The sequence below is a fragment of the Fomitopsis serialis genome (assembly GCF_022376445.1).
Source record: "Fomitopsis serialis strain Sig1Antser10 chromosome Unknown B0H18scaffold_265, whole genome shotgun sequence".
NCBI classification, from domain to species: Eukaryota; Fungi; Basidiomycota; class Agaricomycetes; order Polyporales; family Fomitopsidaceae; genus Fomitopsis; species Fomitopsis serialis.
The window spans coordinates 18,862-40,582 of NW_025955225.1; the positions used below are offsets into that span (position 1 = coordinate 18,862).

A 21,721-nucleotide genomic window follows, 5' to 3' on the forward strand; every position below is an offset into this window, starting at 1 on the left:
ATACATCGATAGCATGTTTGTTGTTAAACACGCGCTTGAGTGCATTTTGCGCCGCGCGCGCGTGAGAGGAGTGGGAGGTGCGAATGCGAGGTCTCGAGGCCGGGTTCGCCGAGTCTGCAGAGCCTGCCAGCAGAGGCGATCATGAAAGAAATGGACGAGTGCGCCGTGTTGGGCGTACGCGATTGCGTTCGAGGTCGACCACCATAATTAGCTACTCGGGTCGCCGGGGTGAACGGTGGTCGCCAATAGTGTGCATGCGAGCATACAGTGCGCCGTTCACTTCCGCGTGCAACCACGTCCACCGAGTCGCCGCGGCGCGGCGCGGCGCACGCAAGGAGTGAGCGTTCCGCGCCACCCTCCCCGACCATATATCCCTGCACGCGAGGGACGAGGATGCCCGCCGGCCACGTCCATATCTGGACGTGGCCATATCCGGCCATATTCAGCGCCTTCGACCCGTCCACCACCCGCATTCCCCGCTGTCCAGTCCACCGTCGTACAGGTCGCCCGTCACCCAAGCCGCCCGCATGACACAAGCCCCACGTAGACACACCAAAACACTGTTAAAAAGGCGTCGCTCAGGCCTGCCACGGCTTAGTTGCGTCCGCAGCGGGCAGGCGTGGCTTGAGCAGGGTGTGGAAGCTTGGTTCGCTCACAGAACCTCTCGCACGAGTGACGAGTCCCTCGAAACCTCTCGGGCGAGTCCTTCGAGTTCAGCAATGGCGAGCACAAGCTACCGGGTGTCAAGTATGCCATCGGCGGTCTCGGCAACCAGGCACAACCCCATCGCGAAGAGCGTCAATGGGCTCTTGGGGGCGAGGGTGATGACGACAAGAGCATGGAGGACACCTGCTCTTCCTCGACGCTTGCGTCGCACTTCCCCCTTCTTTCCCAACCATGTTGCAGGTCTCTAGACGAGTACCCTGCTCTCGCGTACCTTCGCACGACCGCTCACAAAACTACGTGCAATCTAGGGTAACTCGTGTACCTCGGAGCGTATCCGTGCTCCAGATCGGTCGCTGGAATCATTCGCGAGGCCTTGCAACACCGGCGGAGCACGCGGCAAAGAGAGTCGAGGAAGACAAGAAGATGGACGTCTATGACGAGGATACCCCGCCGCCGCCCGGCAAGGCCGGCCGGAAGCTCGACGCCATGAGCATACTGCGAGCCCGGAGACTTCATCCCCGGGAAGACGTCGCCGCGAGCCCCCGCCCTACCATGTACTGCGAGCAGCAGGCGGTGTTGGATGGGGCGGCAAGTGCATGTACTCTGTCCAGTCGCCACTCCGACCACCCACGCTCCCGCCGCCCTCCTCACGCCCTCCTCACGCGGAATCGCCGCGCGCTCGGTAACCTTACCGCCCCCACTGCCTACGAGTTCGAGGTCGAGCGACCGCGCGACGTCAAACCCATCGCGCAGAGCACGCCTGCGCACTTAGCCAAGCACCCAGAGGACGAACCGACGCTTGGGTGGATGGCCGCGAAGGGACGACTGGCGCAGACGGAGGAGAACTGGAACGACTCCCGTGAGTACCGAAGTCACTCGCCCTCAACCTCCCTCTCCTCTGCGCCGGCGTTCCGCATATCCTTCCTCACTCGACCCGCCTCCACGTCCGCCATCTGTTCACGTCCGTATTCTGCACGTCAACCTCGAGCTACGCGCCCCCGTCCTCGTCCGACTCGCATCTGCCCTTTCAGCACGCGCCGGACGCCGGACTCTCCGCTCGGCGCGCCTGCGACCTCACAGTGTCTCACCCAGTCGGCGACCCACCAACATGATCGCGCCGGCGCGCCCAGTAGTCCGTCCATGTCTCCCCGAGTGCGCCGTGCTGGGCGCATGCGATTGCGTTCGATGTGGACGGGGGCGGCCACGATCAGCTACTGAGGTTCACGCAGGGACCCCAAGCTGAGTAAGCAACAACCGCACAGGTTGTACCGCTCGCCTGCCACTCCAGCCGCATCCCTGCAGAGCTCGGCAGCACAATTCAGCCGCAAGCATCCATTGTAACTCAGTTCGTCAGTTTACTCTTCTCTGCGGCTCGCTCGTTCTTGATACTATTGACAAGGTGGACCCCAGGCTCGCCGCACTCGATGCGTCCACACTGCGCCTGCGCTTCGCCTGGTCGCGACTTCCCCGGCCTCGCCTTAAACCAAATGAGTTCCACATCGGACTTCAACTTCCGCGATAAGCACTGACTCCCGACTCTCGGTGCGCCTGCGAGGTCATCTCCGTCATTTCGTCATCTCCATCGCCTGCCGACGTCGTCTGCGGTGGTCGCTGCTAGTCATTCATCTTCGTCGACGATCCGCGGACATGCTCATGAGATCACTCAGCAAGTGCCTCGCAAGCGGCAGCAGCAGCCCAGTGAGCAGGTACCGGCGGGCAGGAACTGGCACATCGAGTGCGATGCCGTGACTAATGCGAAGCGAAGCGGACGAGACGGGGTGTGTGTCGAGGCAGAGGCACGCCGCCGCGAGCGAAACTCCGCGTAAGCCTCTCCGTTCGGCGCTGCGATACTCGCACTGACTGTCCCATACGGGCTGACTAGGCGAGGGCACAGATGGCGTGAACGTGGGTGTGCGGACGTGCCGTACATGGTGGCTGACCGGTGAGTGGCCAGGTGAGCAGTGAAGTCTGCATTTCCGGGGCAACGCGCCTGACGGGCGCGTGCAGTCCAAACGGTCAAGTGCCGGACCGTTTGCTTTTCGGCATGCCAGTGTCGGAACAATGACGTGCGGGGACGGTTCAGCGGTACGCGACCTCTGTGCCACGCTTGGTTTGGTCACTGACCTATGTGCAGTACGCGTCACCTCGCCCAACCGGGAGGATGTTCGCTGCGCTCGACCGGGGCCGAATACACATGTCGGACCGAGTCGGAGCGCACCAACCTTGCGCGGAGACACCGACTCACGCGCAGAAGACGCGCAGAGTTGAGGGTGAGCACGAAGAGAGCCAGGAAGTCGGCAAGGGACACGATGAGCGGCCACGCAAGACTGCTCGGTAGGGAACGCATACAATGTGCGAGACGAAGGCCGAGAACAGATCGAGGAGAGAACGGGAGTGAGTGTCGACGCTGACCAGTGCATGTGGAGGCGCCGCTAACGTCGGTGGGCAGACCGGGATCACAGCGGGCGAATACCAGCCCGTGAGCATCCCGTTTCGTGCCCTCTGACCGGCGCAAATGGGCTGGAGATTCGACCGGGCGAAGGCAGACGCGGCGTGAGCTCGTGCCGCGCAGCGATCATCGAGGGAGGAACTGGTGATCGGCAGCAAGTGTGCCCAACGCGTTGCGGTCACGCGTGCAGCTTGGCCGGGGCAGGTCGCAACTTGGCATATTTTGCAGGAGATATTGTACAGGTTCATGGTTGGTACGGAGCACGGCACGCTGTGAGTTGGCGGTGCGAGTACTTGGCAGTAGTTGGCCGGGACACCCATGCTCGGCATCCGCTAACCAAGACTGCTAGCTTTTCTGCTCAGAACCAGATCGGAAACGGATGAACATACCCTATGAGATATGGCTGGACACCCGAGTGCGTCTCGTCGTTGACTGACGTGCGTGGATATATCGCTGATGCCGGTGACCAGACCGGGATGATACTGCGACGAATGTGTATCCGCGCATGAGTGCTGAGTCGACCGGGGGTAGGCGGATATGGCGTGAGCTTCGGTAGTGCAGCGATCGTTGAGGGTGAATGACCAGTAAGTCATCCGGTAAGCGGCACGATCTGCGCGTCCAGGCCACGCGCCCTGACGGGTGCGCGAGTGTTGCGCGCGCAGGCTGTTCAGGGCAGCCCAAGTCGGAACCAAGATCGACGTGGAGGTGGACCCCCGCGGCCGCATCGTGATCGACGACGAGTACACCACGTCCATCTCTGCCGTGAGGTGCATGGGCGACGTGACCTTCGGGCCCATGCTCGCGCACAAGGCCGAGAAGGAGAGCATCGCGGCGGCAGAGTGCATCAAGGCGGGGCACGGGCACATGAACTACCGCGTGATCCCGGGTGTCGTGTACGTGCACCCGGAGGCGGCGTGGGTAGGGAAGACGGAGCAGGAGCTGAAGAAGGCGGCGGCGCAGTACACCGTCGGTAGGTTCCCGTTCCAGGCGAACTCGCGCGCGAACGCGGGCGTGGGCGTGGGCGGGCGGGCGAGTTCCTCGTGGAGAAGGAGGACTGACTGCATCCTGGGGCTCGTGCTCGAGTGCGGCGTGTGCGCGGAGGACGTCGCGAGGACGCGCCACGCGTACCCGACCTCAGTGAGGTGTTCAGGGAGGCAGTGATGCCTGTGTCCTCGAAGCCGAACCACTTGAGGAGCACAGGGGTCAGTGGAATGTGGAGGGCATGCTTGCTGCGAAGATCGAGAGTGCGAGGCAGGTAGTCCCTAGATACTTACCCCATCCTTGTTGTTGGCACGAGCATCTAGGGTTTTGCTGAAGCTGCAGTAATGTCTACTCTGTGTAAATTGAGAATATTGCTAGCTATGAAGACGAGTGATGAGTTACGACTAAATGCAAATTGGGCAGGGATTGACACTGCAGTTGTAACCGTCATCGAGGCAGAGGGTGCATAGTTCATCGCCACAGCTGCTCTCGACGTCATCCTCCATACTCTCCACCCATTCCTTCTCCGCAGTCGCAAAATCCTCACCCTCAACATACTTCTGCCAGGTGGAGGCAAGGCGGGTACTCGTAACAAAGGCGATGCCAGCCTGCGCGAAAGGCGGAACATCTTCCTTCCGATCCGAGCTGTAATCGAGCAGACTCGTGCCATGGTCGTGCTCAGGCATCCACGCGATCATCGTGTTGGGAGCCTGGCATACCTTGATGCCATAGACTGCCTCGTAGAAACTCCCTCCTGTCATACCCTTGCGGCGAGAAGTCGTCCACGAGAACGCCCATTTCTGGGGCTGTTTCTCTCGATGAATGGCACTACAAGATATGCATCAGGACCGATCCAAGGAAATGCTGTAAGAGCACTTACCGCGCATAGTTACAACCAGCCACACCTGCAGGCGGTGCGAGTTTGGCATCATTGAACTCGACGTACTCGTCTCCGCACTCCACCATATAGATGCCTTTCGACTCCCGCGACTTCGAATTGGCGTCCATGCGACCCATCGAATTCTCGGAAAGGTACAACTCGAACGGAGCGAGGACCTCCTCAGGAAGGTGTGACTGGATCAGGTTCCAGAAGAGAGCAAATACTGATGATACACGGAAGTCGTGCTCCCGTATGAATTCTGCGGTGTGTTTGGAGGAGCGGAGGTTCCGAGCCCAGTCGTACAGAGGGTGGCTGCGAGAACCAGCAGTGTAGCCGAGAAGCACAAGCTTCCCCGGGTCCTCGAGCTGGTGCACAAGTGTCAATAACGAGCACAAATGAGACTCAAATATTGCCTGCTCACCCTGACTGATCTTCTCATATCAGCCGACTGCTCTGTCTCGCCATTTGCGTATGCCAGAACCTTCTTGTCCTTACAGAAGTCCCGGATTATGATCATGACGACCTTGCCTGTTTTCCTGTCCCGAAAAACTACACTCTCCTCCTCGTGCACAATGTGTGCGAGCTTCGAGGGGTCCTCCACGGCAATAGGGTGCCGCGTGTGGCGCCTGTCCGCCTGCTTGCCCTCCTCGATTCGAGGTCTCCACTGCTCGGCTGTCTCGGGCGACTCAGCAACCCACCAATGGTAGTCGGGGTATGGCTTGGTGAGAGGGTCAACAAAAACCTCCGTCGTGTTCTTGTCGAGCCAGGCTGCCTTGCCGGCCTCATCTAGCCTCCGCAGGCGCAGGCGCGCAGCGAGTTCCCTGCACATCCGATCAGGAAACCCCCCCTGCACGAATGTGGCGCAAATCGGCAGCAAATCGCCGCGGCGCGCCTGTCGCTCCGAATGGCTTGTAAATCGATGCGAATGCCTCCCAAACAGGTTGAAAAACTTGTATGTACATTCGCGTCGAGAAATGCTACATATATACATCGGACGCCTGTGACTACCATACACAACAGTACATTGTCTCTCTTCAGCCTCTGTCAAACCATTCATGATCCTCGTATATTGCTACAGCTGGGAGGAGGGAGCTGGTCGCGCCGGGCGAACACCCACGTCGAAACCCGTTCATCGCTGGGTGTGCTGTGTACCTGTCAAAACAGTTGTGCGTCTGGTCAACATAGTTGCGAGGTGCGGCTGTCGCGTGGTGTGGTATGTAGTACCACACGGTGAATGGTACGCGTATCCCGACTGGTGCGGGAGCACGACATAGAGACCAAGCTGTTTGAGCCACGCCGGCTGCCCCAGTCGTCTGTCGTACTTGCCATGGGCCGGGACGCGCCAGCAGACTCGTCGGAGGGACCGGAGCTCGCACACGTAGACGAGCAGCATCACCGTCTCGTACAACGACATGCCTATGTGGTGATATCTCAGCCGTTCGTGAGCGCATGGACAGGAAGACGAGCGATGTTCTCACCTTGTAACATCACCGCTCTCTTCGTGACTCCGAGTCTCTGCTCACTGCTGCCTTCGTCGTGCCATGTTCGTCTCCTGCGCAGCGTACACACAGCCTTCCCGCGCTGAACACGCTCTTCCTCCGTCCGATCGTGTATGGCTTCGAGCTGATATATTTTCACAGGTCGCTCGGTGCACATCGCTGCACGGGGCACTGGTGCAGACACACATCTCAGCGTGTCTGTCCTGGTCAAGCACACGTTAGTGAGGTGCATACGTGTCTGTATTGATGGACACCCGCACTGCCTGACGTACCTTTTAGACGTTCTCGCCCTCCGAATCTCGAGCCATCCCGCTCTTCCCGTGGTCCCGGTACGTACGTCGCGCCCTCGGCGGCTCGGCCTGACTGCGCGTGCTAACGCGGCTCGTCCGCGGGCCAGTGTCACTGCAACATACGACCAGCGTGTGCGACAGCGTGGACCTTTCCTGCTCATCTGCCTCCCTGATTACCCGCCCGCTCAGCCACCCGCCCGCTCGCACGCCCACTCGACAGCCCGCTTTCCCACCCGGTGGTCGGCTAGTTCGTCCGCCCGCCCGCCCGTTCGACGGCCGTGCCTGCACGCAGGTCATTGGCCCCGCGTGCTCGCGGTCGCTGTATGTGTCGTGCAACAGCCTATTACTGCACGTCGCTGCGCTGTGTGCTCGGTGTTAGCGTACCCGCACGAGTTGGGAGACATGGTTCACGACGTGACGTACCTCGACTCTTTGCCTTCTCCATGTCATCGAAGGACAAGAGGTTGACGTCGAGATCAATGCGCTTGAAGAGTCAGGCAGGAGGTTAAAGGGATAGCAGAGCGGGTACCCGAAGAACGAGGCAATCCCAAAGCTGTGTTACCAGATCCGTAGAGCGCGAGTCGGGGAAGAAACAGATACCATACAACGAAGACCTGAAGCGTCAAGCGAGTGCGTAGGATTGAGCATTGCCGATAGAAGGAGGTTGATTGCGACGCCTTCGCTTGTGTGCCCGCCATTCGTTCGTTGACTGCCATATCGTGCGTTCGGGCTTGTGGGATGGCACGAGCGCGTGGTTGTCCGAACCGACGCCCGTCCCGGTGGTTGCGCAGGTGCCGGGTACAGTCCGGGTCACAGTTGGCGGGTAGTATGACAGCACATCGTCGGCGCCAGGGTCGTCCAAAGAACTATCGGAGCTGCTCGTCGTAACGGAGTTCGACAGGGAGAGGGCGGGAATCGAGTTGGGTGAGCCTCGGAGGTGACGGTCAGCGCTTGAAGTTCAGCGAGTAAAATTTGAAGTGCAAGCGCCCACCTCGGAGTTTCCCGATGCGGGCGTGCTGAGCTGGCGGTGTTGCTGAACTTACTCTTCCTCCTCCCTTTTCTTCACCACGAACTCCTCCTCCCTTTTCTTCACCACGAACTCCTGCGTCCTATGGAATCAAAGTCCTGCAAAGCATCGGCATTAGCTTCTGCATGGCTCTCTCGAGATACAACATATCGCGCGACTTCGGACTTATACAATGTCTATGAGAAGTCGACTCCCTGGAAACAAGGCCGTAGGATCGCGACGAGGGCAAGACAACTCGAGAGGAAGGGCAGGCGACTATAAAGAGGGTGAGTTTATGTGCCTGCTTACCTGGCTACCATTTTACAGTGTACTGGGGCGTGACCTCTCCAAGACCACCGCGGTCCTTCGCAATACGGTGAACGAGCTCAACCAAGTCTATTTCTCGGCGACCTGTCAGAGCCTCATCAATGACGTTGGACTCTTTGCAGACAAATCAACAGCGACACACTCGGTGCCATCTGGCCCATCGCCGTTACTCTTCCCTCGCTCACTGTGCTCCAGCTAGCCTTGGTCGACACACTCGCTGCTCTTGGGGTTCGTCCCGACGCCTTGCTCGGCCACTCCGCTGGTGAGGTTTCCCTTCTTTACGCCAGCGGTGCGGGACCGAAGGCTCTCGCTCTTGAGCTCGCCATCGCCCGCAGCAAGGCTATGTCTCTGCTCGAGAAGGAGGACGGCACGATCACTACCCTGGCTTGCTCACCGGGGTAGGCGGAGCTGATCATTGCAGATGTGCTCGCAGAGCTCGGTCCGGGTGTGCTCGAGATCGGGTGCTACAACTCTCTCGGCGCAGTTATGCTTTCTGGTCATATCGACAACGCGGTCGAGAAAGCTAAGAAGGCTGGCATGTTTGCCACGAGACGTCGCACGTGCATCCCGGTTCACTCGGGAATGATGGACCTCTGCGAGGAGGACTACAAGCGCTGCTTGGGAGGGATCTTCCCCAAGTACGAAGTGACGTTGCCGACCGTCGAGACGTACTCCACGTCGAACGGCCAGCAGTGGACCAACGTGTTCACTGCAGAGTACTTCTGGGAATACGCGCGGACCTGTGCAGTTCACCAGTGCTATGGAGTCGCTTCTCCAGAAGCACTTGAACGCAACTTTCGTCGAGTTGGGGCCATATCCTGTGCTTGCTAGCTATATCTCTGTGATTGCGGATGCCTGCGTTCTCGTCCACGTGTGCGCCCGCCTGGCCATCCGCCGCGGCCCGCCTCTGCGACTGTCTGTGTGCTCGACTGCTCGTGCGCCTCATCTGCCCACTCATCCACCCACCCGACTGCGCTTATCTGTCTGCCCGAACACCCGCTCGCTCTCACCCGCTTGTCCCTTTCCGTATCCGCTCAGCCAACACTGCCGACCACCACGACCACACACCGAAGACAGTCGCACCGCTCCACAGCCTGAACATGACGAGTCCGAGCGCACCGTCACCCGCGCTCGCCCAGCAAAATCGGATATGCGCATCGCTGGCCTTACGTTCAGCGTTGACCCCCGGCGACCCATTCTTGGTTTCGACTCTGTTCCGCCCACCTGCCGACTCGCTTGCCCGCCAACCTGCTCGTCTGCCATCCCACACATCGTCTCACTCATCTGCCATCTCATTCACTCTTGGCTGTCTGCCGTCTCGCTCGCCCATGCAGACCCGTGGAGACACCCGCTGGCCCGCAACGACCTGCGCCAACCCGCGCGCTACCTGTAGTATCCTGTACCCGCTGTCGCCGTTCAGTACCCGGGGCCGGTCCCGACTTCTTGTCCTTTCCCGGCTGTGCTCGTCCACTTGTTCGCTCAGCACTTGTCCACTTGTTCACCCACTCGCCCGCCTGTCGCCACGCTCAGCTCATTGCGTGCCCGTCTGCTCTTGCCTGCCCGCTCGTCCGTGCAAATGCTTGTCTCTTGCGCCTGCCCGTTCGCTCTCACCCACTTGTCTGTCATTCCTGTTTGTCTGCTCACTGCTCGCTTGCCCGTTGGTTCAACCAATTGCCTGTCCGCTCTCGTTGTTCTGCCCATTGCTCGCCTTGCCCGCCTGTGCGCCTTCTCTTGCTCACCCACGCTGTTGTTCTCGCCTGCTCGCCCTCCCTCGCCGTGCTGGCCTTCGTCCTCTCGGGGTGTCTTGCCCTGCACTTCCTCTCGCTTATGGTCTCTCGCATGCGTGCTCTTGCGCGCTCTCGCCCATGCTCCTGAACACCCGCTCACTCGTACCACTTGCCCGCCGTCCTGCTTGCCGACCATCTTCCTTGTCACTCTGGCTGTCCTGCGTGCTCGTGACCCCACTCCCCTACTGTCCAGCTTGCCCGAAGGCCTGTGTATGCATGAAGATCGAGTTCTCGGACATCTGCTTGTGTCATTGGATGGCCACTAAGGTGTAGCTAGATACCTAAGTAGATCGTAGTTCTAGGGTGATGAAATCCATGGTTTTGTTGTTCAAAAAAGTGCGAATTTCTGTGAATTGAGCGGGTACAAAAGGTGTCATTTGATGAGTGCAAATTCGGGCAAATTCACCAGAATTTGAGCGAATTTCGTAGAGGGTCAGGTAAATGGGTCCTCACCGAATTTTGGGAAAATTCGTGCAAATTAGCCCGAATTCGGATGGGGGGGATTTCCTGATGAGTCTCCTCCCGCACTTGGGTGTTCTGCATACGCAGGACAAGGGCCTTCTCGAGTTGATCCGGAAGTTGCCGGGCCCGGGTATGAGCACACCATCCCAAGAAACCAGCAAAGAGGTTGTTGGAGCCGACAATCCGTACGTCGTCCTCGCCGGCTCTCCGGCTTCGTACTATACCCGTTTTTTGTTACTTTACTGCATACTGCTTACGCGCTGTCCGATGCGCCGTTCCGTTCTCTTATGCTGCCGTGCCCGCCGTGCGCATCCGTACATTCATTACCATTTACGGACAGTCTCGTATCTCGTACCTAACTCGCTCGCTCGCCCACTTATACCCTCGCGCCGCGTTCGCACCCTCAGTTCTTGCCTCGTCTTCCCGAGCACGATCTGAGGGTGAGTAGTTAGCTTTTGTGTCTCGCATACCTGTACTCACTTACTTCGTAGTCGTCGTCTGTTTGCTACAGGTATGCCAATATAGTTCTTGCCTCGTCTTCCCGAGCACGATCTGAGGTCGTCGTCTGTTTGCTACAGCCTGACGACTCGTGCTCGCTCTGTTGGTTGCATTAGGTTATGAGCCCCGCGTTCTAGCCGAAACAAGACTCACCCTTGCCCGCTTCATTCCACCCACTCCTTTCCTACTCGTCGTAGTCCATTGCCGCCGCTATGACGAGTACATCACTCGCCGACTTTAGCTCAGCCTTTGAGAGGCTCGAGGCTACCGGGAAGAACTGGGTTACCTTCCGACAACACTTCCAGATCGCTGTGAAGCAGAAGGATGTTTGGGAGCACTTCGATGGGACGTCGCCGCGCCCGACCCCTGCCGATCCCGCACACACTACGCCAGCGGAGCTGACAACAATCGCTGCCTGGGATAAGAAGGAATCATTAGCGATGTATCTCCTCACCCAGAAACTGCCCGACATCACCTTTACGAAGCACGCCCGAAAAGGCACAGCCGCCGCCATCTGGGCCGCGATCATCCAGGAGTTCACCTCGAAGTCACTTCTCTTGCGCGCAAACCTTCGTACCCAATTCTTGACTATGCGTGCGACGGCTGGTGCGAATCTCCACACCGAGCTTGATCGTGTGCGCGTCAAGTACGAGGAGCTCCTGACAAACGACATCACGGTCAGTGAGGCCGAGTATGCTGCCTTGATCATCAATTTCCTGCCCGACGACATGTCGACTTTCGTTTCTCAAGTCTCTGCCACTGCGAAGCTCGCCCATGGTTTCCAGACCTCGTCATCTGCTACCTCTCCACTCGCTGACTCGGATACGCCTACCGAGGAAGCTCCTGCCATCAAGGCGACGACTCTGATGGAGATCGCACTCGAGGAGTGGGACCGTCGTACCAGTGGGAGCCAGAAGGCTAAGGCGAAGCAGAAGGACGCCGGTGTTGCCGCCAGCGTCATATCAACAGAGAAGCCGAAGCCTAAGGGGCGCCGTGGTCCGCAGAAGCCGGTCGGCGTATGTTGGAACTGTGGTGGGAAAGGTCATCGCCAGGATCAGTGTCCTAGTCCGAAGCAGGATAGCGACGCGAAGGGAAAGGACTCATCTGCCACGTCCAAGCCCGATGCGTCAAAGTCCACCTCCGCGAAGCCGAAGAACGGCAACGCGAACACCGCCACCACTGCCGCTGTCGCCTCGCTCGATGAAGTTGCAGGCGCATGGTCCGCCTACATCTCGCTCCCGAAGGAGTTCGTGTACTCTGACTCGTCGGATGATGAGTCGGCTGGTCTGTTTGATGACGATGCACGCTCCGACATCACCGGGCTTACCGAGCAGTCGGACACGCCGTCGGACGCAAACTCTATGCCGTCGTTGCAGACGGTGTCGAGCACGACGGACTCCGAGTCTTCGCACAATGGGGAGGATGCTCCTGTCCCCACGCCCGTCCCGATCACCGCTCGTCTCAGTGCTGTTGCCAACTGGCTGGACGACGTTGAGGTAGATGATCCGGGAGTCGTGACCGCCGAGACGTGGCGCCTGGCGATGGACGAAGAGTTAGCTCAGCCTCGCGAACCTGCCCAGGATGATGATCCTGCCATGTACAGTACCTCTGCTGTGACCACTGTCGCCTTCGTTGCCGCCGAATCTACCCCCGTTGACTTGTACGATTCGGGCGCGAGTCACCACATGTCGCCGTATCGGGAGGACTTCCTTTCCTTCCGCGAGATCAAACCGCAGACGCTTAACGCCGCGAACCAGCAGCACTTCGAAGCTACTGGTGTTGGGGACATGATTGTCTCCGTGCCTAACAACACTGCGTCGAGCTCGCAGATCCGCTTGACGCAGGTCCTGTACACACCTGCACTGGGGTTTAACCTCATTTCGATTGGGCGGATCGATGACGCCGGGTACTCTGCAACGTTCGCCGGCGGGCAGTGTATTCTCGCCGACAAGGATGGGCGCACCATTGGCGCCATCCCGAAGTCTCGTGGCCTGTATCTGGTCACTCGTCCACGCTCGACTGGGTCAGCTAATGCCGCGGCCAAGGTCGAAAAGCTTACTGTGATGGACCTCCACCGCCGGTTAGGTCACATCGCGCCGCGTGCGATACAAGAGCTTGTGTCTGGAGGACGCATCACCGGAGTTGCCCTGGTGCCGTCGGACGAACCCGAGACTTGCGAAGTTTGCATCCGTGCCAAGTCGACACGGAAGTCGGTCCCTGCCGTGCGCGAAGGTGACCGTGCGGACGAGCTTGGTGACGAGATCCATTCTGACCTGTGGGGCCCTGGTCGGGTCGCTACGCTTGGTGGTCGGAAGCACTACATCAGCTTTACGGACGATGCGACACGCTGGACGTTAGCTTACCTGCTGCGTCTGAAGAGCGAGTCCTTCGAAGCATTTAAGGCATTCGAGGCATGGCTGGAGAACCACCATGGCAAGCGGCTGAAGGTGTTACAGCGGTTTTCAGAACTATGCGGAATCGCGAGAAAAACGAAAACGCACCTCGGGCACTGGGCCAGCGCCCCGAGCCACGATTAGATTAGATGCAGTCCGAGTTAGGAAGCCATTAGATTGATACGACGCTGCGCGTCCCGCCTCTCCGAGCGAGCGATGTAACAAGCTTCAGGGTGAAGTCGACTGTGAACAAAAATGGGAAGGGTATGTAAATAAGGCATGCAGAGGTCTGGTATCTTTTCCCCATCCAATGACCATTCACTTTAGCATCGGATGGAACCACTTGATCAAATTTACTCGAAAAACCAACAGAGCTCATCTAGCAATGGTCCTCGCACTGGACCGTAATTTAGACAGCCAAAGATGTGTGTAAAGCTGTTTGTGCTCCACATTTACCCTGGTTATAACACCCAATGTGCACAACATTGCCCTTGCCATGCAACTGTATAGTATACTTACATTAATTATCAATTCATCACAGAATGGGTCCTGCTCAACGTGCTGCTTCACTCCGGATTTCATTCATTCATGTCTGAAAGTCAAAAGATCTTGTTTGCGGACTGAATGTATATGTACTACTTACGTTAGAGCAACTGAGTCGTTCGTACTTACTGTATGTTGTTTACATACTCAGCTACCCACACTTACTATATATGCTATATTATATACATTGCGCGCCGCGCATTGTGAGCCCTACTTTTCCACCGTTTTTCCTGCTGCATTGGTGTGTCAGCGTAGCTCGCTGCCATCTTGTTGTCATTTACATGTAACGACTGTGATTTCGTATGCCTGCTGACCGAAATGGCCTAGCTTATCAGTTCCAGATTTGGCCACTATCTAATCTAATCGTGGCTCGGGGCGCTGGTCCAGTGCCCGAGGTGCGTTTTCGTTTTTCTCGCGATTCCGCATAGTTCTGAAAACCGCTGTAAACACCGACCGCGGCGGCGAGTATCTCAGCGAAGAGTTTAAGACTCACCTCGAGGCGCGCGGCATCACGCAGAAGCTCTCCGTGCATGATACCCACGAGGAGGCAGGCGTGTCGGAACACCTGAACCGCACGCTGATGGAGAAGACCCGGGCGATGTTGATCGCATCCGGGATGCCAGCGAACCTCTGGGGGGAGGCTGTGATGCATGCTGTGTGGTTGAAGAACCGCACGTCCACCAAAGCGCTCGGCGGCAGGACACCGTTCGAGGCTGTTAATGGACGCCCGCCCACCCTAGTAGGCCTGCCCATCTGGGGTTGCCGTGTTTGGGTACACGACACATCGACTGGAAAGCTCGGCGTACGCGCGAAGGCTGCGCGATGGGTCGGATACGACAGTCAGAGCAAGGGCCACCGAGTTTATTGGGAGGAGGCTCACCGCATTACCGTCGAGCGGAATGTTCGTTTCGGCGATAGCTCGCCGCCAGCTGTCGTCGAGGATGTCGAGCTTGAGGGGGAGCAGGAGCCGGGCAATGGCAAGCCCGCATCCACCGCCGACTCCTCCGATTCTGATAACGAGTCCTCTGACGAACCCGCTGTCGAGCCATCCACACCGCCCGCTTCTCCTAAGCCCGAGATCCCTGAACCGCCGCCAGCGCCACGGCCAACGCGCGTCCGCAAGCCGTCGCAGAAAGTCAGTGACATCCTCACTGGCAAGGGCGCAGATAGCGACGTACCTCGCGGTGTGCAGGTCCCAGTTGAGGACAGTGCTGCCGAGCTGCTTGAAGAGGTCTCAGGCGCTGCCATGGCCGCGCAGATTGCTGAGGTCGAGGGCTTGGACCCCCAGTCGCTGGCGGAAGCAAAACGCAGGCCGGAATGGCTGCGCTGGCAGGAGGCGATGCAGGAAGAGCTGCGCGCGCTCGAAGCGCACGGGACGTGGCGTCTCGAGCGGCCCCCGCCGGGCGCGAATATCGTCAGTTGCCGATGGGTTTTCCATGCGAAGAAAGACGCAGCCGGAAGCGTTTACCGTTACCGTGCACGCCTCGTTGCCCGCGGCTTCTCACAGGTGCCCGGAGTTGACTTCTTTGACACCTACGCGCCCATTGCAAAGATGGCGTCCATTCGGACCCTGCTCGCGTTTGCAGCGCGCCACGACCTCGATGTGCACCAGGTGGACATTAAGAGTGCATACCTGAATGGCGAGTTCGAGGAGAACGAGGTCATCTATATGGCACTGCCGCCAGGTCTGACACTCACCGAGGATAAGTCCCTCGTACTGCGCCTGCTGCGCCCGCTGTACGGCCTTCGCCAGAGCGCGCGGAACTGGCACCAGAAGCTGCGCGGTGTCTTGCAGAAGCGCCTCCGCATGTCCGCATGTGACGTGGACCAGGCCGTGTTCTACCGCTCGGAGCGCGGCAAGCTCATTGCAATGGGCGTACACATTGACGACCTGACGATCGTCGCGTCAGTAGGGCTTATGGATGAGGTGAAAACGAACCTACGGAAGGACTTCGAGATCACGGACGAAGGAGAGATCCATTGGATCCTCGGCTTCGCTGTTGAGCGTGATCGCGAGGCCCGGACCCTCTCGCTTTCGCAGGTAGCGTACATCGAGTCGATCCTGCGGCGGTACAACCTCGAAGACGCGCGGCCCGTGTCCTCGCCGATGGACCCGCACGTTCAGCTGTTTGCCACACAGTCGCCGCAGACGACCGCCGAAGTCGCGGAGATGCGCAACATCCCGTACCGAGAGGCAGTTGGCTCGCTCATGTACGCGTCGCTGGGCACTCGTCCTGACATCACCTACGCCGTCTCTATCCTTGCTCGTTTCTCGCAGAACCCTGGGCGCGCTCACTGGGAAGCCGTCAAACGCGTTTTTCGCTATCTCGCTGGAACGAAGAAGCTGAAGCTCACCTACGGTGCTATCTCGCTCGACCTCGTTGGGTACACCGACGCAGATGGGTCAATGCACGAGGATCGCAAGGCGATCTCTGGGTACGCTTTTCTCATCGACGGCGGCGCGGTCTCTTGGGCATCGAAACGCCAGGAGATAATCTCCCTCTCCACGACGGAATCCGAGTACGTCGCCATCACGCACGCGTCGAAGGAGGCCCTTTGGCTACGCTCCCTTATTGGCCAGGTCTTCGCGCCGTTCACGGAGCCCATCCCGCTTAACTCTGACAACCTCGGCGCCATCGCACTCACCCAGGACCACCAGTACCACGCCCGTACGAAACACATCGACATCCGCTTCCATTTCATTCGCTGGGTCATCGCCGACAAGAAACTCACACTCGTTTACTGCCCGACCGACGAGATGGTTGCCGACGCGCTCACGAAGGCGCTACCGAGTCCCAAAGTCAAGCACTTTGCGGCTGCACTCGGACTCGTTTAGGATTGAGGGGGGTGTTGGAGCCGACAATCCGTACGTCGTCCTCGCCGGCTCTCCGGCTTCGTACTATACCCGTTTTTTGTTACTTTACTGCATACTGCTTACGCGCTGTCCGATGCGCCGTTCCGTTCTCTTATCCCGCCGTGCCCGCCGTGCGCATCCGTACATTCATTACCATTTACGGACAGTCTCGTATCTCGTACCTAACTCGCTCGCTCGCCCACTTATACCCTCGCGCCGCGTTCGCACCCTCAGTTCTTGCCTCGTCTTCCCGAGCACGATCTGAGGGTGAGTAGTTAGCTTTTGTGTCTCGCATACCTGTACTCACTTACTTCGTAGTCGTTGTCTGTTTGCTACAGGTATGCCAATATAGTTCTTGCCTCGTCTTCCCGAGCACGATCTGAGGTCGTCGTCTGTTTGCTACAGCCTGACGACTCGTGCTCGCTCTGTTGGTTGCATTAGAGGTCGCCTGCGGGGGAAGGAATGCCACGGGAGGCGAGTCGAAGGTGTAGTAAATCTGTGAGTTGTAGGCAGGGATAGGGATTGCTCGAACGAGCAAGTAACTCGAGAGCAGCCGCATCGCCACTGATGTCTTCGATGAGAGCGGAGTATGCTGCTTTCCGAGCCTCTTTCTTTTCTTTCCGCGAAGGCATCGTGAGCCCTGAATGCAGATGAATGAGCTCTGCGTGAGTGGAGTCAGTGGGCGCGCCGCGCGGCCTACATCATCACATGACCGATTTGGCGGTGCCACGCTCGCCGCTGGGCGGCTCCTCGTTTTCCTCCGGCATAGTCGCAAACAACCACGCATACCAAGCTGCAGATCTTTTGGCGGCGGTCATGCGTCGATGTTCGCGTTGGGGTAAGGCCCGGGTGGTCGCATCCGCATGATCGTCAAAGGAAGGCTCGGCTTCGCAAGATTTTGGTTGCTCTTGCCCAACTCGCAGCAAAGCCGCGGGAGCTGCAGGTTCAAATGGTCAAAGGCTGAGGTATGTTCTTGCTCGGGGAGGAAATTGTGATGCGCGATGCTAACGAATGAGCATCCTCGCAGCCTGCTTCCACTTTCAGCAATCGTTGGGTCCTCCGCATGCAGAGCCCGCCTGCCTCGCAGCCGCCTCGGCGACCCCGCTCTCAAATAGCGTCAAGCAGCCTACTCGCTAATCGGCCACTTGCTAGCCCGCCTCATTCAGCCCTGGAGAGCCGGGGAAGAAGCTCGAGGGCACCGCGAACACGCAGCTGCAGGTTACCCGCTGCAGCGGCCGGAACGCGCTCGCCACCGCGGGCCCGCGCAGCCTCGCCGCCCCTGCACGCTGGCGCGCCCGCTTTTCGCGGCGCCTGGATGCGCTAGTCTTTGGTGGGCAGGGTGCAGGGGCACCGCTGAGTTGGGCGTCGCGCAGGCAGTGAGGAGGGAGGAGGAGCGGCGGAGCAAGAAGTTCGCACTTAGTCCCGTCAAGACAAGGTGCGCGTTCCCTGCACTGCCATCCGCACTTCGCGCATTGCTGACCTTCCTGCAGCCGCGACAAAATCCGCCTCGGTGCGCCGCTCTCGTGCCTCCGCAAGCCGCCAAATGTGCTGGCTGGTCTCGCGCCCACTCCCGCCAAGGCTGGTTTCGTCGGCGCCGCCCTGGAGGCTGGATGCCGCGCCGAGCTTGCTGGCGGTGGCCACACCAACGCTGCCGCACCCCGGGCGAAGGTGGCTGAGATCCAGAGCAAGTCAAGAGCCGCCTCGTCACACCGTTGTGTTTGGATGGTGCATCATGCCACCTTGCGGGGATGGAGTTTCAAAGGCTCGTGGATTGACTTGAATGCGGTCCCTATGGGTCCGACCGTGGCCTCCCCGTATACTCAGGCTGCTGGCGCGTCGTGATTCCGGCTTCGAGGAATGTCTCCCGCAGGACAAATCCAGCCTAGGTAGCCTTCCGAGCCTCTCGGAAGAGTCTGGCGGCGGATCCACGAAGATCGAGCTGGCGCTTTCTGGGCGCTACGCTCCCCACTCGGCGTGCATCTAGAGCTGCTGCATTGCAAGATTCCACATAATGGGGTCAAAATGTCAGTTTGTTACCCGGCCACCCAACATGAGATTCACCTATTGTTGCCCGGCCACCCAACGTCGGCCGACGGTCTGACTCGGCCATTGTTGTCCGGTCGGCCGAGGCATCAAACAATCAAAATCCGCCCGGGTGGCCGACAAGGTGCCATTATCCCCCGGATTATCCAGCAGGCGATGCTTGCATTGTTCCCGGAGCGGCCGACACTGGACAAATGGTATCCTCCCCGGGCGGCCGAGGGTCAGAAATACCAATCCTGCCGGGTCGGCCGATGGTCATACAATGCAATCCTGTCCGCCCGGCCGACATCAGGAATCTGCATACACAGTGGGTCAGCCGACAGGCTGTGTTCACTCAGGAATTGCATCCATAGCAGGTCGGCCGGCCACAGGATTTTGGCTTCCGAGGACAGGTTTCCGAGGTCGGGCTTCCCAGACTGGGCTTCCGAGCCCGGACATCCGACACCGGACATCCGACACCGGACGCCCGCCACCGGAAGCCCGCCACCGGACATCCCGGGTCAGGCATCTGGGACCGGGTGACTGTGCTTTTAGGATGCTCTTCAGTGGATTCATTAATCAAGCAGTCCCTATGTGCAGAACAATGTAAATGTGATGCACTGATTGATTTCCGAGTATTTCCTTCCCAATCTGGACACCTCCTTCCTAATCCGGACTGGGTAGACCATCTGGATGTGCATAGCTACCACCGGAAGTCTGAAAACATTTTTTGAACACTTCCTGTGTACAGGACAGCGCAAATGCACTCTGATTGCCAAAGTGAATGATTTCCGGACACTGCCTGCCAAATCCGGACACCTCCTTCCTAATCCGGACTGAATGGTTCTGTCCGGCTTCGGACACCCGCCACCGGACGCCCGACACCGGACGTCCGAGCTTGGAAGTCCGGATTTATTAACTACATACTTCATGTGTGCAGAAATCATTTTCCGGTGTGTAAGTGGTCAAGTAATCATTTGCTGAACATTGCCTTCCAAATCCAGACTGTCTGCTTCGGGCGCCCGAGTTCGGACACCCGACGTCGGACGCCCGAGCTCGGACGCCCGACATCGGACGTCCGACATCGGACACCCGAGCTCGGAAGCCCGAGTCCGGATTTATTAACTGCACACTTCCTGTGTGTAGAAATCATTTTCCGGTGTGTGAATGCATCCCTGTGGTCAAGTAATCAATTGCTACACATCTTCTTCCTAATTCGGACTGTCCGGCTTCGGACACCCGAGCTCGGACACCCGACATCGGACGTCCGAGAGCGGAAGTCCGGATTTATTCATTAATCACTTCTGCTGTTTGTTTATCACTTTCTGGTGTGTAATGGCTTTCCTATTGTCAATGTAGTGACATTCTTGTGTGTCCTTTCAATTCAGACTGTCTATTGACTTTTACCAGTGAGCTGTTACTGGCAGCATGCCAGTGTGTCTGCTACTGTGAGTTGTTGAATCAGAGGTTGTAATGTAGTTCCCTTGATACAAGATACTATCTGGATTCAGTAGTGTGTACCCTTGTCTGTTGTCAATATAAGACTAGCAACACTATGTCATGAGGGAACAACAGAACTATGGATGAGTTAGTGTGTGTGATTTGAATATGAACTTAGGTAATAGGTATACAGTTCATCAGTAACATGACAAAGAAAATGAAATATAGTCATGTATTAGAATAATGCTACATGGAATAATGACCCTGTAGTACCCAAGGTATATGGGAGGGCTATTGCACGAGAAGGTTCACAAAAGTTTGCATTGCCTCAAATGGTGAGTAACCTTCCAAATCCAGTAATCCTTCATAAAGTGGATGTGTAGTGCTTCATATTGACCCTGTAGTACCCAATGTGTATCAGGCTGTCAATGACAGTTCACTTTCATTGACTGTTAAGAACAGCACCATGTAGACTCTAGTATGAGTAGTTCATTGGAGTAATACAGTAGTGTGATGTGTATGCTATTTTGCTTGTGGTGTTGCAGTAACTTCAAGATTGATGTTGTAGCATTGTTTTGTATGCTTCACAATGCACTCACATTCCTCTTATCTTTGCCCAGCTTTCAGCTTGGGTGAATAAGACTATTCCTTTGGAAGACTCACTCCTTGTGTGTAAATGACCCATTCTAGATAGTCAAACATTGTTTTGAATGTAGTTTGGCTGCAGGCAGTGAACATGTTATGGCACATATTCCATACACTACACAATTCCTTATCTCTGCTCCTGCATTCAGCTTCAAAGAATAAGACTATTCCTGTTGGGGATTTGCTCTATACTTTGAAAGAACACATTCTAGATAGTCAGATATTGTGGGCAAACAATATTGGCTTCAGAAGTTGAATAGTATGTTTGGAAACAAGCCTGTGAGTAAATCTTGCATTGCATGTTGTAGCCAAAGTAAAGATCCTTAGACATTAGGAACTCAATACTAGAGTCTATGAATGAAACACTTTTACACACCAGAAAACAACTTCTGCACAACAGAAGTGATTACTGAATAAATCCGGACTTCCGCTCTCAGACATCCGATCTCGGGCGCCCTAGCTCGGGTGTCCGAATCCGGATGGTCCGGATTAGGAAGGAGATGGTCAGCAAACAATTCCTTGACCACAGGAATGCATTTGCACACTGGAAAATGATTTCTACACACAGGAAGTGTGTGGTCAATAAATCCGGACTTCTCAGGCTTCTGAGCTCCAGTGTCCAAACCCGGACGTCCGATGTCGGACGTCCGAGTGCAATAGCCCTCCCATATACCTTGGGTACTACAGGGTCATTATTCCATGTAGCATTATTCTAATACATGACTATATTTCATTTTCTTTGTCATGTTACTGATGAACTGTATACCTATTACCTAAGTTCATATTCAAATCACACACACTAACTCATCCATAGTTCTGTTGTTCCCTCATGACATAGTGTTGCTAGTCTTATATTGACAACAGACAAGGGTACACACTACTGAATCCAGATAGTATCTTGTATCAAGGGAACTACATTACAACCTCTGATTCAACAACTCACAGTAGCAGACACACTGGCATGCTGCCAGTAACAGCT

At 57.3% G+C, this 21,721-nt stretch overlaps 5 protein-coding genes across 5 annotated transcripts; 4 read left to right on the plus strand and 1 right to left on the minus strand.

Moving 5' to 3' along the window:
• The first annotated feature begins 691 nt into the window (after positions 1-691).
• On the plus strand, positions 692-2,186 carry B0H18DRAFT_277763 (uncharacterized protein). Its single transcript, XM_048037382.1, has 2 exons — positions 692-2,011; positions 2,077-2,186. Exon 1 carries the CDS (start codon positions 898-900, stop codon positions 1,882-1,884), a length of 987 nt encoding a protein of 328 aa, XP_047885294.1. The 5' UTR covers positions 692-897; the 3' UTR covers positions 1,885-2,011; positions 2,077-2,186.
• A 2,255-nt stretch (positions 2,187-4,441) lies between these two features.
• Positions 4,442-5,805, minus strand: B0H18DRAFT_943278 (uncharacterized protein; the record flags this gene model as incomplete). The annotated part of the gene is made up of 3 exons (XM_048041889.1): positions 4,442-4,924; positions 4,977-5,389; positions 5,458-5,805. The coding sequence occupies 3 exons, from the start codon at positions 5,803-5,805 to the stop codon at positions 4,501-4,503; spliced, it is 1,185 nt and encodes a 394-aa protein (XP_047885295.1). The 3' UTR covers positions 4,442-4,500.
• Positions 5,806-8,275: 2,470 nt separating this feature from the next.
• On the plus strand, positions 8,276-8,500 carry B0H18DRAFT_890966 (uncharacterized protein; the record flags this gene model as incomplete). The annotated part of the gene is made up of 1 exon (XM_048041314.1): positions 8,276-8,500. A coding segment is annotated over one exon (225 nt), but the record flags the coding sequence as incomplete, so codon positions are not given.
• An 8,804-nt stretch (positions 8,501-17,304) lies between these two features.
• B0H18DRAFT_277848 (uncharacterized protein) lies at positions 17,305-18,042 on the plus strand. Its single transcript, XM_048037384.1, has 2 exons — positions 17,305-17,600; positions 17,663-18,042. The coding sequence occupies exons 1-2, from the start codon at positions 17,499-17,501 to the stop codon at positions 17,957-17,959; spliced, it is 399 nt and encodes a 132-aa protein (XP_047885297.1). The 5' UTR covers positions 17,305-17,498; the 3' UTR covers positions 17,960-18,042.
• A 75-nt stretch (positions 18,043-18,117) lies between these two features.
• B0H18DRAFT_277832 (uncharacterized protein) lies at positions 18,118-18,516 on the plus strand. The gene has a single exon (XM_048037383.1). The coding sequence runs from the start codon at positions 18,179-18,181 to the stop codon at positions 18,413-18,415; it is 237 nt and encodes a 78-aa protein (XP_047885298.1). The 5' UTR covers positions 18,118-18,178; the 3' UTR covers positions 18,416-18,516.
• The last annotated feature ends 3,205 nt before the right edge of the window (positions 18,517-21,721 follow it).

Excerpts from the sequence above, each read along its gene's own strand:
- B0H18DRAFT_277848 (XM_048037384.1), top strand. The coding sequence starts at position 17,499 with ATGATCGTCAAAGGAAGGCTCGGCTTCGCAAGATTTTGGTTGCTCTTG. Across the intron at positions 17,601-17,662 it reads TCAAATGGTCAAAGGCTGAG|CCTGCTTCCACTTTCAGCAA; the intron begins GTATGTTCTTGC and ends GCATCCTCGCAG.
- B0H18DRAFT_277832 (XM_048037383.1), top strand. The coding sequence starts at position 18,179 with ATGTGCTGGCTGGTCTCGCGCCCACTCCCGCCAAGGCTGGTTTCGTCG.
- B0H18DRAFT_277763 (XM_048037382.1), top strand. The coding sequence starts at position 898 with ATGTTGCAGGTCTCTAGACGAGTACCCTGCTCTCGCGTACCTTCGCAC.